At 42.9% G+C, this 17,325-nt stretch overlaps 1 protein-coding gene across 2 annotated transcripts in view; it reads left to right on the top strand.

Moving 5' to 3' along the window:
- Nucleotides 1-17,325, top strand: part of agap3 (ArfGAP with GTPase domain, ankyrin repeat and PH domain 3) — a 116,289-nt gene that overhangs the window by 83,638 nt on the left and 15,326 nt on the right. For both annotated transcript variants that reach the window (XM_008283025.1, XM_008283024.1), the window contains exons 13-15: nt 4,730-4,885; nt 16,209-16,363; nt 16,854-16,944. In XM_008283025.1, coding sequence (XP_008281247.1) covers nt 4,730-4,885; nt 16,209-16,363; nt 16,854-16,944 — 402 coding nt within the window. The remainder of the gene's footprint in view (nt 1-4,729; nt 4,886-16,208; nt 16,364-16,853; nt 16,945-17,325) is intronic.

Raw genomic sequence — 17,325 nt, 5'->3', positions numbered from 1 at the left:
TCTTCAATTATTTTCATGCCACTTTTAAGGTAACCACAAATGAGCTCGAATGAGGCAAATGAGCTGAAAATAATAGTAGAAAACGTTGTGTTGGAATGATAGATTAGGTTCCTGAGAAGAGAAGTGTCGCTGTAATCAGTGTGCAGACGGTTAAACGCTCGCCGAGGAGGCAGCTCCAAAAACTTCTCGCTTTTGCAAATTTTTTTTTTGGCGAATCGGAACGAAAGCGGCGGGATGCGTCCGCGGCGTAAAGTGTGACTGGACTATCAGAAAACATAAACTTGATTGAAACGCGGCGCTCTTGTCGTTCGTCTTCAATAATCAATAGAGGGAGTTCCACGGTGAAGGGTGCTCATGTTTTGCCATTCGAATTGACTTGAACCAAGCCCAATCACTCCATTATCCTTGGTGAAGGTTGCAGGTTAACATAAAAAGTGATTCTGAGATGCAAAAACAGCAGATTGATGATTCACTGGAGAATGAATGCGTCTTAGCCAGGTAACCATTTCCATATTATTTAAAGAATGTCCTCATTTGTAAACCCATTGAGCAAAGGCAGAAGCAGAGGTAGTAACATCTCTTGAATATTGAGCGCAGACTTTTGATTAAATCCCGGCCCAATTTTTCTATTGCTTGCATTCATAAAGACACCCATTCTTAATGCACCGGATGCTTGTTTAGATCCTGCTCTCTCCGTCGCGCACCTCAATCTTTGAGCCTGAATTAAAAGCAAGAGGCTCCAACAGTCATCTGAGCAACGTGATAGGCTCGCTGATGACAATCACCCAAGTCGTGGTCACGATGCCAAAGTCGGAAGATTACTGCAGATCAGAGTTCACCGGGAGGTGTTCGATAATTAATCCGACATGCTTGAGATGTCTATGCTCACAGCGTTAATGCCCTAAAAAATATAATATATGCCATAGTGTCTTAATCCAGGAAGTGACAAGACATAGCGGTGTCCATCACAGAAATAATTTAGATATCAATCAAAAATGTAAAATTTCTAAGCAATTATTTTCTCATTTAAGCTTCTCAAATTATAAGTTTTTCTGCTTTTTCTCTGTCATATATGAAAAATGTGTTGAATATCTTTAGATTTGTTTGTTCCGACAATACAAGCAACTGTTTTTTTTTGACAGTTAATTGATGTAACAAGAAAATAATCAGCAGATTAATCATTAATAGCTAACATGTATAGCTTGCAGCCCTTTTGGAAGTGCATACATTTTGCTTTTTCACTTTTTAACAGCGTGATTTTTAATATTAAACACTATTATAATGTGACCGCGCTGTGCTAATTGTCACACATTATAAAATTATATTTAAATGACAATGAAAAGTTTGCATCAGTCCCTAGTTTTACATTAAAGAAATGCCTCTTAGCGCTCTATGCTGGGGTAATTTATTTATGTGTAAGTGCTTTTTCTCCCCTGATTTTGCACATAAGCACACAGGTACTTAATGCACAGATAGCCTTTTCCTGTGGCACTGTGTTTTATACCTTGGCCTCCCGATGCGAGGGTGATAGCATGTGGGGCGTTTGATTTCTACGCCAGGCCGTAATGAAGTTTGACATTTAGTTTGGAGAGAGCAGCAGAGCGCGATCAGGCCTTGATTAGTACGCTCTAATTGAGGATAATAAGGGGGAGGCGGTGATTGTTTCTAATTTTTGCCATTAATTGCAGCCGTTGGCTTTGATTGAGGACAGGCAGGGCTGCCATGTCAAGGGGCCTGGCGGAATCATAGTGCTCCTTACCCAGAGCCTCTTGAATAACAATGAAATGACTCCCCCTGTCCTCTTCACCCTCCCCCCCTGCCGCTCGCTCCCTCACCCTTTTTCATTCCCATTCATTCTCAGTGTGGCGGTGGCGAGGGGAGCTGCTAGCGGCGCCCCCTTTGTCTCACCCACAGCCTTCCTCCTGAAGCATGTTTAAACTGTCATCTCCGTGGTGGGAGTGTAATACGCTGTAATCACAGGTTAGGCGGATACCTATTCTGCTGCCCAGGTGATCTTGGCTGAGTGGTAAAGAGACTCCCGGTCCCCAGTGAGCTTCATTACCCAGCTTGGTCCTGATGGCCCTCATACACTCTAGCAGCTAGCTAATAATGCCACAGTGAATTCTCTGCTCTCAGAATCAGTCTAGTTTCAACTTCATAATCCTCAGCTTAAGAAATTTAATTTACTAGCCGTGCATAGTTTCGAGCTGAGAACCACTCGGGGACTTTATGTAAAACCATTAGGTCTCGGGTGCTTCGATATTGTTGCTCAGCGATGTGTGTTGTGCTTTTATCCTCCCGCTATACCTTTTATATTAGAGACTTCCTTAAAGCCTGATGGGTGCAAACAAAGGGAGGCGCATCACCCCGTAGATGTTTCAGGTGCAGAATGTAGCGGGACCGGGGTCATTTTCCACAACATTAGGGGCAGAAATTGATAATTAGAGGTGTTTATGACACAGTCGGGGCCCCCGAGGGGCAGCCCTCCCCTTTAACCTCAAGCGACATTAAACAAATGCTGGCTGTCACGTCGGAGGCAGGTTGAGGCTCGAGCCTTCCACCCGCCATACGGAGCTGTGCTGGCGGGACAGACGCTGGGATGGAGAGGGAGGAGGAAGCAGAGGGTGGAGGAGGGGGGCACACGGAGGACCCCTGTGCCCCCAGCTGTCTGAGCCAGCTAATGACTCGTCTCAGGGGGGCTGTTGTAAGAGAGCAGGGAAATTGAAACAGACGCCTCGACTAGGAGCTGCTACATGTGTGGCTGCGTGCTGCCATTCAAAACACCAGAGAGCTTAATATATGTGCTCGAGCGCCAATGTTATGTTTATTAATGCCACGGCACATAATCAATACTGTTATTTATCAAGTTGCACACACGACTATTTATGCTGAAATATTAATAGCACCGTTAAAGATGCTCCTTTTCAAACAGCTCGTTTTAATGAGTTTTTTTTTTGTTTTTTTTTTTTAGTAATGACGTTCTTGTTTGTGTACATTTGAGCTCATCAAGGTTAATTTTTAAGTCGGACGGAGCAATGTGTGTCTCAGGTGCTGCATTTTGCCCAAACTCAAACAGCGTATCCCCCGGCCCTCCGAGCTGCAACTCTCCCCCCCATGTAAGCATCTTCAGTCCCCTGCTGAGCCCATCTTACTCCTCCAAGACAGCCCCATCTCCCTAAAGGTAATGACCGAATTAGGCCTAATGTTGTACACTGGCTAATGGCACAGTGCCGCACATTATAGCATGTGCAACTGGCAACGACAACAGCAATAATCCCCGAGCCCCTTGTCCTCCTGCACTCCACCCCTGGGGCTGGGACGGTGCACGGGGAAATGAATGGAGTTTGCCACACTACAATGAGCTTTTGATGGGAGACAATGGAGGAGGCTGCCAGCACCACACAGGGTGGTAAGAAGAGAGCAATATGGGGCCCATCTACTGGCCCTCCCTCCCTGCTTCCCCCAGGCCCCTGGCCCCCACTCCCAGATTCATAATGGCATCCGGAGGGGGAAAGAAGGGAAAGTGATGTCAAATGTCAGGAAATCAGAAGGATGGCAAGCTGACAACCCCCTCCTATCGTCCCATCCCTCCTATGCCTTTGCCCAACGGTAGCACAGGTTAATATCACATTTATAAAATCACTTACAAGAAACAAAGCCGGCTCTTAGCCCCCTGTCACTCTCAGACAGTCATATAGAGAGCTTGGCCGCGGGCTAGCTCAGGTAACCATTTGTTCACTGGTAGCCTCATACCTGTCGTTCACACCATCCACAGCTGCACTTACACAGTCGATCCTGGAGCACTCGGAGCCATTTTCAACTCTTCCTGCTGCAGACACATCATCAGGAAGTCTGCCTTTACTCACCATAAAGCTTTCAATAATGTCATTCATTATTAGTCCTCGGTGTCATTTCGAACACTTTTCCTCACTTTCAAAGGTACATATGCTGAAGTGAAGCTGGCAGCAGCTCTTTAAAGGAGTAGTTCAAAGTATTTCTGCTCCTCTAACACATGGGATGGAATTTGGATTGTGAGCAATTAATGCGATAAGTCGGCGACAAATTCTAGGAGTTTCATGAAGTCGTTTTCAATTCTTAAGCTGCTTTTTTGTGATTCAACATCTACACATTAAGCACCATCATACAATTAAATATGACATAAATAACCCCTAATTTCCCCCTTTTATTGTTAAAACGTAAAACAAAACACATTGGTTTTTATTATTGTTTATAATCTTTCTGCAAAAAGTCGAATCAAGATGGAATTTTTTCCAACTGCAAATTACATCCAAGAGAAATTTTGAGTGTTTTTTGCTTCTCTAATAAATCAACAACATTTTTATTGGCAGCCCTGAGTAGAAAACATTTGGTCTACATGTATTTATTTATTATCTATCTATTTATTGTTTATTTGATGTGGACATCACAATTACGTTGGACAAACCAGATGCATTGTTTGAGTGTTTTAGCACATGTGCTAATTCGCAGCACATTTAATCTTAATTTGTACTTTTCTAGTAATTCCCTGTCAGCGGTGCAGGTGCATTCAAAAAAGTTAAAAACTAGTCAAAGTCATGAAGAGAGATTCTGGTGTTTGTTTTCACTGCATGAACGAAAATTAAATTTACCTGCACGTCTAGTGAAACTGAAACAGGGATAAGATCTTCATTTAACTTTAAAAAAATAAAATAACGATTGTTTTGTCTTTCTGTTCTTTTTGTTTTTTCAGCCAACGGGATGAGCGATCCCGCAAACGCCAGTATGGGCAGTGCGACAAGTCCAAAGCTCGAGCCGCCTCCGTCGCCGCACGCCAACCGCAAGAAGCACAGACGGAAAAAGAGCACGGGCATCACCAAGCCAGACGGCTTATCCGCAGGCAACGAAGGTACCAAAGAGTTGCATTGAAATGTTGCTTCCCGCGCACACGTATGTCCTCTGCACTGATTTATTACAAAGTTTTGGTCACAAGACGCAAAGAAGAATCCTGCACAGGACTAAACATTTACCTGTTTTGGAGATTACCCAGATTTCTCTCCTGCACAAGTCCAAAAAAGAACCGTTTGCACACTGACTTCATATGTTTCTTGACTACTTCTCCATCGTGTAAAATTGCCCCCTAGCATCAGAACACAATTAGCTTTAGGCCAAACTTCAGCGTTACGTTCAAGGCCCTAAATCTAACACCGTGTTTGTCAGAAGTTGTTTTTTTTAAATTTAGGAGACGTAAAGTGTCCACACTGAGCTCACACCTCGACACACTGACAGGATTCCTGCAGTCGCTGTGAAAAGAGGAACGTGTAATCGTCTATACTCTGACTCAGTGTGCCCGTGATGTACGTAAAGGTGTGTCGTCTTGTGGCCCCTCTGCACCCATCACCCCCACGGCCCCCCATTTATTCTACTGTTGTATGAATAGTGAATGTGGCCCCTCTCAGCAGGGGAGTGGCGGTCGGCTCTCCACCCAATTAATAATGATTCTTCAGCCCAATGATGAATGGAGTGCCCTAATTGGATGGCATTGTGAAAACACTGAGACGCGTTTCAGAGGCCATAAAACTGATGTCACCGGAGCGGGATGATCAATCAACAAGATTGATACGCTGGATAACAACAACAATGGCATTGACGCCTCCTAAATGGGGCTTAGCATTTATAATCATTATACTTTTTTATCACGGTCTCTGACAGCTTCTCTTTAAAGTCTGAATGGGTCTGTTGACCACATTGTTGTGTGGAGGGAACATCATCAGCATCGCCAAGATAAGTGGAGATAAGTGGAGCTCTTTTTATCGCTGGAGTAGCGGTGACATCGGCATCGTAATCCTAAAAACGTCACATCCGATCATATTCTGGATTAGGCACATTATTTATCGTCTGATGATGTAGTATAAGTTGCTATGTGTGTTCACAAGCGACCCGCATCTTATTTATTTGACATTACTTAGCTCTTAATGTCCTGTCTTTGCTGAGTGATGGCGGGCCTTATAAATCTTCAAATCTCACCTAAAGCATCCCACATAGGTTCACTCCTGGACTTCCAGAGCAGCAAGTGTAAGAGTAATCAGACTGAAGGAGGCAGATTCTGAATGTTTCTCACATCATCAAACATGCACATTGTTTTCTATCCCTCTCATTGTTCTCTGCGAGGTTTTCTATTAGCATCAGCTTGTCTGTTCTGCTGAATGCCCTGGAATACAGACGTATCGCTTAAATATTGGATTCACCCAAGTCTGGGATGTGAGTTGTGTCTCCTGTTAAAAGAACAGGAGGAGAGAGAGGAAAGGGAAGGAGAGGAGAGGTGGGATCCTTGAATAAATTGCTATCAGTTTATCTAATTTACGGGGCAATCAGAGGCATGCAATACAGGCTGAAATTGAATTTTAGTAGTTGTGAAGCATCATAAATCAAAACAGCGTGAGCGTCTTAAGGTGAGAAATCATTTTGGTGAACATGGGACGTGTAGGATGTAGCAGGGAGCCCGGAGAAACTGTTGCTGCAACATCATTTCCAAATGTGGCACCACAGCACTTAGCAAGGCTCCTCCATGAAGTGGAGGAAAATCTAGACGTGCTTTACAAGCTCAGGTTCATTATTATGATTGTGAAAGGTTAAATGACAGGCAGCAAACGGGCTCAGACTCATCCCATTTAAAATCAGGTTTAAGATGCTCTAATTTCAAACTCGTATAAGATCGTTTTACCTCAAATCGATTTAAAGCCGTATTGGAATAAAGTCTAAATCCTCTGTTATGTCTGCTGTGCTACACTTTCACCGAGGATATGCACAAGGGACACAGTCCCTAATATCCTATGCACTGTCAGAGCTGTGTGGTGTAATGAACTTCTCATGTGCTTAAAGAATGATGCAGGATGCATGGCGAGACAACTGACAGCCCCGTAATGTGTTTCCCAGCAGCCGCCCGGCGACGAGCTCTCTCGGTGTGTCGCTCGCCATAAACCCACTGGAAAATCGATGGCCGATAAAGAGTTGTGTTCAGGGGGAGCCCCCTCTGATTAATGCAGACTGTCAGGGAGCATCATTAATGTATTTCTCTTTTAAAGAAAGTGTATCAAATGCTCATTGTTTTGGGGGGTTCGGCTTGTCCAATGTGAGCAGAGAGGGAGGTGCAGGAATGGAGAGAAATTGGGACGAGGAGCTCCTTGCTGATGCTTCCAGTTTTGTGGAGGAAGATATTTATTCTCGCTAAGGTCACAGAAATTAAAGAGAAAACAAGCGTTGACTTTTACACTTCTAATGTACAGGAAGTGCTCAGATTGTCATTCGACAAAAACAAGCAGCTCAAACCTTCTCGCACACATTAGAATAAATTACAGTGATGCAAAAAATATAGAGAGGTGTGATTTCTGCATCTCGTGAGTAAAATTCACTGCCTCATACAAGAAACGTGGGAAAAGATCTCCTCATTAAAAGATCCTGATCACACAATCAGCAGAAAACCTCCTGATTATGAGGTATTGCTCAGTAGGCTGTTGGCACTGCAACATCGCCAAATGTTGGGCGACGTTTGCTTTAGCTGTGAGGGTAAAACTGAGCTGAACTGGGCTTAATTTCAGAGGTTTACAGACAGTACGGGAGCTGCAGAGGAAGCGATGTGCAGCAAAGACACATCAAGAGCATGTAGGTGTCCTACAAACAACATTAAGTTAGTTATAGTCAGAATCAGAGTCATAACTCATCTGAGCAGACGTGCATAATGAACATATTTTTAGACTCAGTGTGCTGTTACTGTCTCTGATGTCTGTTGCAAATAAACATCCGTAAACCCGCTCAGAAATCAGAGTAAGAGACGCTTTGCAACTTGTCTGAGCATCATGAGGTTTTTTCTTCTGTATCAGATGAATCATTTAAATACCATATTTTGGAGACTTAATTTGCTAAAATGTAAACAAATACAGACGAGAAAAAAATGGACGTGGAGTCGCAGCTCCCACTGAGTCCTTGGGGAATTATTAAAGCGCCGTCTCAACCAGAGGAGGCGTTTAAATCAGGCAGCATCGTCTCCTCAGCGATGGATGACCACCTTAACCTTTTCTCTTAAGTCCAAGTGTGGGACCTAATAATCATTAGACAGTAAGTCACAGTTATGAGAGATGAAGTCATAATTACAAGGATAAGGCCTCCAGTCCTTTTTTTTTTTTTTTGGTTAATGCAATGAGACTAAAAGAAGCATTTTAAGAGATGCGCTCCATAACGAGCCCATACGGACGGCAGAGCGTTTGTTTGTGACAGAGTTCGGCATCACTTTATTTCCCAAATTAGATTTTTGAATTAAAAAGGAATAATCAGTTTAAATAATCAAGTAGTTTCATTTTGCATTTGGATTGATTGAATTTAAAGTGATTGAAAGCACTCCACCTAATTTTGTCGGCAATTACAGGAGGATGGGGGGAAGGACTGTAATGTTTGGAGAGAGTGGACTCTCAGAAGTGAAGCAGGAGGGCGATCTGCCCTCATGAAGTGGAAGTCTGGACCAATTTGATCAACAGGAGCCGACTGTTGATGTTTATACATGCTTCTAATAAGAGGTGCACATCCAGGTTGGATATTAAATGTCACTCTGCTCCGACAGACGGCAGCGAATCATTTCACTCCTGAAGATGTGAGCATGACTAAGGCAGAAAATAATCAAGAGGGGCTTTAATAGTGCTCCGGCATGTTTCAGCTCTGAATACAAAATAAGTTGAAGATCATTTACTGCTCGATGGGGACGAGGAGCACAAAATAACGTGCATTGACTTGGATCGATGGCAAAAGTACATAGGAGCTCCTGGACCAAGAAGAATAGTCGTTTTATAATCCGAAAAGTAAAAACAAAGACTTTCTTACCAAAACCAATTTGCAGTGATTTTGAATTGTACGGCGTGGAGTGTACGCAAACTTAGCTGATGAGACAACAGGCTTTAAGGCAGAGAGCTTCTTTAATTGCTTTTACAACACTTTTTTTTCCCCCCCCGTCCTGCCTTTCGTTCCATTCGCTCTCCGACTGTCTTTCACCACATTAGCTCTCCAGGTTCGGATCAGAGGAAAAATAACGCGCACCGATCGATACTAATTCTGCATCGAGAGTCCGGCGTAATCTGGTCTCCTATTGTCCTGCACCTTAGTAAACTAAGGGTTAATATCCTCTGGAGTCCAGCTGAGGATTAGGAAATGGATGTTTAACTGCCTGTACTAATGGTGGGTGTTTATCTCAATACTTTGTTTTGTCACTCCCCGACTCGCTCTCATTTCCGAAAGCTGTCCCTGGAGCCTCCACTCTTGTAATGGCTTAGCTTTCTGAGCGCCACAGTATGGAGGGAAAGGAATAACAAGATTCTCATTTGGGCTCTATACACACTGCCCACAGATACATGTATAATTGGCCCTGTTTTCATCGTGCTCTGCTGTTAAATGCACTAGCTATTAGGCTGCTGGTATTGGTGCTGATTTCATGTGTTTGTTTATTCTTAGAAGGTGTGCTGCTTGTTTGTTTGTGCGTGTGCATGTAGACGTGTGCAGGAGTGTGTGTGTGTGTGTGTGTCAGGGAGATAAAGAGTGTGCTCTATCTTTCTCTTCCTCACTGCTCTTTTCTTTCTGAGTTTGGTCGTGGTTCCCCCGGGGCCCCTGTCGCAGTAATGGCCTGCTCCTGATTGCTCTGATACAGGTTAGGAATATTGGCTTTAATGATGTGTAAAATGAGCAAGCAGTGCCTGTGACATTTACAGATGGCACCGCCTTGGCCTGTTCTTCCCAACTGCTCGTTAATTCACAGGAACGGCAAGCACTTCTTTAAGTGACTGCCTGATGCATGCATACGCCACAACACAACACGTCCCACACGCCAAAACAATAGCTCACCTCCTGCACCTCTGCACCTCGTCATCATTTCAGCGGAGCGTTCGCACAAATAGATGGAGGAAGGAGTCCTCAAGGTGAGGAGCTGTTTGCTGAGTCCTTTCAGAGGGGTTTGTCACAACAGTCTCCAGAGGTCTATCAGCGGCTTAGACAGAGGAGACGCTGTGCTGCAGTCTGCCTCGTAGACGGCACAGCTGGGCTCAGCACCAACCCCCCCGAGGCGCTAATCTGGTCCACAGGTCCTCAGCGGTGCATCTGCTGCACGTGCACGGCGGCAGAGGAATCACCGTCCTCGGGTCACGCTGCTTTCTCTCAGGTTCCAGTTTGATTTTCAGGTCAAGCTAATGCCTTCACTGACGGCGGGTCAGCGGTGGAAGAAGAACTCGGATCATTTAGTCACGTAGCGGCAAAGTAAAAGTCCTGGACTCAAAATACACAAGTATGATCGGCTAATTGCACTTAAGTAGTAATGCAGATACATGAAGAAGCGTGGTACTTGGCTGTTTTTCAATGCTGCATGTAGTTAATAAAGTTCAGTGGTTCTCAACCTGAGGCATGTGGCCCCTCCAAAGGACCTCAGGATAATTATTGAAGGCTGTGAGATTAATTTTATAGAACTTTTCTTTTTTTTGTGGGCAATTTTTTCAAGGTTTCTACCTCGTATGGTTACTTCATTCATACATTTTCAATTGAATTATCCAAGAAGTTTAAAAGTGTGACTCATCAGCTAAAAACTTACCTGAAATGTGCCTTAACTTGCATTTATTTGTAAAGGGACACTCACAAAAACAAAGGTATGAAATCACTACTTCTAAAAATGATTATTTCATAAACTTATTTTATATTTCAGATGTAAAATCTCCACATTTAAATATCAACTGAAGCCTTTAGATGAACACAGATGAGTAAAAAGTACGAGCTCTTCTTCTGCAAATGTAGTGAAGCACAAGTACAAATTAGACCAAATGAACAAGTGCAAGTACTTAGAAAAACTGTGTTTAAGTATACTAGCTCTCCAACTGCAGCCAGTAAATATCAGGACGTGGTTAGCGTCTATTTTTTGCATCTTGAAGAAACGTTTTGCTAATTAAAGTGCTGCACGAAGCCATCAAGTAGCGAATGAGCAACATCTTCCAGGTTCCTCAACAGTTTTATGATGCATGTAAATGTCGGACCAAGACGTGCATCCTTTATCCGTCGCTTCCTCTTCGTAGCTCCGTGGCCATTACGCCATAATTTCCTTTTTATTATGCCATGTTAATTAAGGAAAATCATATTTTGGTCATTCTTCACAGTTGGCGCCTCCATTGGCTTCAGATTGTGTTCTTCCTTGTCCGCCCACCGGCAGAGCTGCGTTAATTTATTTCTAATTGGCAAGAACTTGTTGATCTTGGGCTCGCAGATAGATCTGGTCAGGAGGTTAATGCTTATGTTAATGTGACAAGGTGATCTCTCCTCTCTCGGCCATGTGCTAACTGCAACAATTGAGTAATAACAGAAGCGCTAATGGCCCTTTTACAAGCTCATCATGGCAGGTGCCTGTGAGGGAGCAGCGATGCCTCCGACACGTCGTTCACGCTCCGATTTACTGTCTACGAGACGAGCACTTTGACCTCAGCACCACGCCGGGCTGAGCGTCCTCGCCGTGGATGGCGTTAGAAGGCACCACCGGCGTGCTGCATGCTGGGACGATACCTGCGTCGCACATAAAACATCCGGCGTTTCGTCAGACGGCTACAGTTTCACGTGTGCATTACTATGCATGGAGAATTGGATTTGTTTTCCCTTGTATACTCATCAGTTTAAGAAAGCAGCCATCCGTTGCTTTTTTAATCTCCATAATGAAAGTGTTTTAATGCCTCCAATTTATTGCCTGGGCAGCCAACAGAATAATTAGCTTTGTTCAGGTTTTTAAAAAGATGAAAATACAAGTAGAACAACATTTGAGTGTGGAAATCACAGATTATAATCAAATGCATTAGTTATTGTACCTGCAGGTATATTGGACAAGAATAATGGATTTCTATTGTGGGTATTAAGATTAATCTTTTTTTAATTTGCTTTTTTTTTCTCGTCACTTTTAGGTTTCTATAAGTTGTCCGTTTTGATGCCACCAAATGTTTTTATACCGTCAGTGTTTTTAACTCTCACACCCACAAAAAAAGACTTTTTTTCCCCACTGCAAGTCTAAATAAAGAGGCTTCCAAGTATTTATTGATTCTCTGTGACCCGGAGTCGATTCCACAAACTAAATCAGATAATTGAAGTCGGTGTCGAGCTAATTGGATTATTGCTTTACCCCTGAAGAGATGGCTTTCCGCCGCAGCACAGGGATTGCTGCATTAGAGGCGTCCATCAGACATCTGTCATTTAACAGCACAGGACTGTGTCTCGCAGCAAGGAGGGAGAATTGATTATAAATATAAAGCGTAGTAATTTCTTTGATTAGATGATTGGTGCGACAGTCTTAACATCATGAGATTGCCGTCATTTCGTAGCTCACACAGAGCTGATTTAATACCCGACGTCTCCTCGTGCGTCGGATGTCGGGATGGATGGCAGTTGAAAAGTCTAAAATATGTTTAAGAAAAAAACTTCTTTTTTAACTTCTTTTAATGATGAATTACGTCGACACCTTAGGCAACAAACGCATCACGCAAATGGCACATCAGCAGAACTATTTCTGGGATCAAAGCTACGCAGAAGAAAGCATCCCTCTTGTGTCTATTTGCCTCCAGTCCTCCAAACATGGTTTATGCAAATGAGATGACTATTTGCATAGACATAATTAGGTAATTACAAATCATTTGGCTATGAGCTCAAGCATGTGCAGGGACCAGAGACGTTACACGAATCGCATTGTACAGTAGCGAGTTAATGAATTGCCTCTGAACAGCGGAGGCATTACAGCATGTGTTGGAACATATGTTGTGTCAGACCTCTTCCTCGGAAACGACAGGTGACATTTTCATGAATCTTTAGTTAAGCGCAGAGAACGGATGTGAGTAGAAGGCTCTGGTTTGCAATGTTTAAGGACAGTTTGAAGTAAAATATCACACATATAGAGAGAGATATTTAAATAATAATAAATTTTGGTATTAAGGATTTTAAAAAAGGGATAAGAGATTTTTTTTTTAAAGCTGCTGGGAAAAGAAATAAAAAGTGAGAGGTTTAGTTTGTGCTTTGCTGCAGATCATTTACGAAGGTTTTTCTTCTATTGTCTGGACTCCAAACTGTCAATTCATCAAGATTCTAAAATTTCTGTTGTGAAATTAGTGAAGATATCCAAGATAATTAATTAAATGTTTGCTAAATTAACACGTCTAATCATATAAAGTCCTCTTTTAAATATGAGATATGTCACTAATCACTCAAAGTGAAGGCGTTCTGTCACTCAGACAGGTCACTTAAATAGTAATGACTTCATTTAGACGTACCGCCACAACAAGCCACGGCGTGTTAGCTGAAAACATAAAGTTGGACAATACACCAAGCTTCAAAGAGCCACTAATACACAAAAGAACAGCAAATGCATGAAACTGTCATCATAACTGTGTTCACACAAGTTTACGACCCGACGAGCATCATGTGACCACAAAGAAAACAGAACTCACCTGGACGAGTCTCTTTATTCCTCCAGGACCACGATGAATCTGCATCACGGTCGCAGTTCACATTTGCGCTGCGTTGAAAGAGATTTTGTAAATGTTAAGAGCAAAGTCAGGGAGCCATCGCGATTACTGTGAAAACTTTACTTCAGACGTGAAGCCAACACGTTCAGGTGCCGTCAGATGACTTGAAAGAAGTTCATGTTTCAAGATTCAAGACTTTTATTTGAGACAAACAAAATTATACACAGTTTAACCCTCAGTTAAACGTATTTATGCACCTGTTCCACACCAAAACAACAATATATGAAATAATATTAATTAGAAGAAGAAGAATAAAGAATATAAACACACAAGAGATGGATGGATGGCTAGATGGATAGATAGAGGTCTAATATTCATCCAGAACCAATAATGCTTTATTTAAAATAAACGTTTCTAAATATGTTCGATGTGTAACCTTGTCACGCTAACATGTAAAACATCAAATTGTCAATTCACTACAAGTCATCGTCAAATATTCAGATCTACTAATAGATGGTCTTCATACGGTAACAACACAAGACTCACATGAGGCAGTGCAGCACTTTTCTGGGTCTTATCAAACGCGACCACCTTAAATCCAGATTATTTCAGGACGCTTGCATCAAGTGGGCTGTGACCGGAGCTGACCAAAGTTGGTTTAACCAGTAATGCTGCAGCAGATGAGCTGATCTGTCGCCCGCCGATGTCTAAACGGCAAATTCTAGCCGTGAGATTACCTCGAATGAAGCAACGTTTAGTGTTCGACGAGCTGAACACACAGAAGCCATGAGCTGCAAACTTCTGAGATTTAGTAGCCAGCGATGACAAAAGGAGCCCACTGCTGAGACTTTAATCTTGAAAAAACACAGCGTTAGTGCCTGATTATTCAATAAGGCAGACAGGAACGGACTGTCTGTGCTCTAAAAAGTAATTCCAGAGGTCTGTTCTCATCACTTCATTGAATTCTTGCAAAAATATTTGCAAGAAATTTTTAATTCAACAAAACTTTTCAGTTTCTGGCGTTATTTTCTAAGAATTGGGTTGATGTAATAATGTTGGTAATCATATTATTACTGAGTGTGATTTAAGCTCAAATCGGTTTTCAAGATTTAGTTCTTCAGACAAAACTTCTAAAAAGCTGCTGCATGAATAAAAATACAAAAAAAAAAAACACTGAGCCAGAAATATATGTCAACCTGAAAACTGTGATTAAGTACAAAACCCTTAAAAATAAATTTTAAATTACTGGAAATGCTCGTTGGAACTGCTTGATTTTTTAATGCATAATCAACCTAAAGCTAAAAGCGAATGTCCCCCCACACCGTGTGATTAGTAAGCTGTCATGACTCAAAAAGAAAGATGCAAACTGTGCTGTTGTCAGTTGGTTTTTGTTTTTTGATAGACAGGTTTTCCCACTGGGGATTAACACCTCCACCTGTAGGGATGTCAGCAGATCACAGGATGCACAGTTTGGTCTGAGTCAGAACCAACAAGGACCTGCAGTAATTTTCTAGCTGGAAACCTTTGCTCACACTTTTACCCCATTACTTGTCTGTCTATACTATCTACTCTTGATTTAGAAAAGAAAAAGGCATTTCATTTTTGCAGCAATTACAACTTATGTCATCTGAAAGCACCCAACAAATATAAATGATTCCCGTTGAGCAGCTTTTTGGCAGCAGTGGGAAGTAAAAAACTCCCCTTCAACAGGAAGACGGCTACAGTAGAACCAGACTCAGGGAGGAAGGACGTCAACCTCAACTGGTTGGAGCAAATGGTGAAGGGAAACCGCACAAGAGAGTAATAAGCACTGGGGATGACGGTGAGGTGATTAGAGCTCTACAACCACAGATACCTGCAGAGAGAACAAAACACAAAAAAATAAAATATTCTCTCTCTTGTTATTCTGGCGTTTAGCAAATAGAAATAATTCTGGTAATCCTAACTGACCTGAAACAGGAAGAGTTTAGTCTGATTTAATGTCAGATAATGAGAAAAAAAAAAGGTTTTATGTCTCTTTATACAGTGGATGTGAACTTCAACTGAACATGTATGAAGTGCGAACGACAGGAGAGCAGAGGAGAGGAGCTCAGTGCATCATGGGAAGTCTGTCAGCGCCTGCAGCAGCGTAACCAGAGGATGTTCAGATTCATCAAAAAATAAAAGATTTAAGCCTAATTGTAGAAGTAGGGAGGGTATCTTCCAGCTGAACACTCATTAAAGTTCCCAAAACGTTTAATGTACTTTTAAAGCCTGCGACAAATCACTGGAGTTTTATGAAGTGACAAACCTGAAAAAAATTACAGGTCGACACTTGCTGGAACCTCGTTGTAAATTTCTTTCAAAGTTGTTTGTCTCTGCCCAAAAGCGACGAAGGGATTTATCGCTCGGAGAATCTGAGGCAATCAAACAAAGCGGCGGTGCCAGGGCGGCGCTGAAGGTGCCAAGCAGCCGTTTGAATGTGCTGAGTTTAACCAAAAGCCGGCTCCGCGGTGGCTTTGTGCATGGATGGGCCTCAATCACCGAGCTGTGCCGCTAACTTGCAGAGTCAGATCGACATGCGTGTTGCTCCGGCTCACCCCTCGGTGCGGTGGCAGGTGCTGATTTTCCATTTTGCACATGTGAAGAATGAATGCTTCACACAGAATCCAGACACACGACTGGTTTCCTTTCTGGATAAAAGTCGTCATTTATTGCTTTTTTGTTTGTTTGTTTTTCCAGAGCAAGAAGACTCCTTTGAGTTCATCATCGTGTCGCTGACGGGTCAGACGTGGAACTTCGAGGCGTCTACGTACGAGGAGAGGGAGCTGTGGGTCCAGGCCATCGAGAGCCAGATCTTCGCCAGCCTGCAGTCCTGTGAGAGCATCAAGAACAAGGTAGAGAACATCCGAGGAGCCGGACAGCACGGGCGATTATCGTCTAATCAGAGCAATCCTGCTGCTTCATTTACATTCCTCTTTTTCCTCTTCTTTCCAACCTTTATTCTGCACTCCCCCTCCTCTCCTCCTCCTCCTCCTCTCCTCCTCCCCTCCTCCTCACCCACTTCAAGCTGTCACATGTGGGAGGTTGTCAGACAGGTGCACCGCAGTGTGGGGGATCTCTTATTAGAACTGACAGACATCAGAGATAGAACACGGCTTGTGTCAGCATACTGGGGAGACACAGCCTCATTTTCATATTCATATTTTCTCTGCCTCAGTCTTTTCCTAACACTTTGGGGGGAAAAAAAAAAATAAAAAAAGATTCTCCTTCTCCTCCTCGCCGGTTGTCTATGATCTTGAGTCCGGCTGTAATTGTTTGCCTTCTCTTACTCCCCACTGAAATAATTAGTTCCTGTTGACTTATTTTCTCCTTCATTTCTCACAGTCTCGGTTAGGCAGCCAAAGTGATGCGATGGCCATCCAGTCCATACGAAACGTGAGGGGGAACAGCTTCTGTGTGGACTGCGATGCACCCAGTGAGTATAAAACTCAAACTTTTTCCCAACATATGATCAAATATGACGACTGTTGACTTTGCCAGGGCAGCAAAACTGAACCTCTTTGCTCAGTTTCACCAATGAATCCTTCCTCGACGGCTGATTTGCAGTTGTGACATCGAGTTTCGAAGCTTAATTTCTTTTTTAAAAATCCACAAATAGGTCTAGCGTTGGGATGTCTACATTAAATGGATTGTCCTGTGACGCCACCCAGCTCACTGAAAGTAGCCCGGCCCTCAATTTAGGGTAACTTTTTAAGCCTGGATCCAATCCACACTTCATACAGTTCTAATGAACTATACATGTACCTACAGAGACCAAAACCATTGCTTGTACCAGGCTGTAAACACACTTAAATGT

Source organism: Stegastes partitus, unplaced genomic scaffold (genome assembly GCF_000690725.1).
Source record: "Stegastes partitus isolate 25-593 unplaced genomic scaffold, Stegastes_partitus-1.0.2 Scaffold295, whole genome shotgun sequence".
In the NCBI taxonomy this organism is placed as follows: Eukaryota; Metazoa; Chordata; class Actinopteri; family Pomacentridae; genus Stegastes; species Stegastes partitus.
Note: the sequence above shows the minus strand (reverse complement) of the source record. Positions and strands in the feature narration are given on the sequence as shown.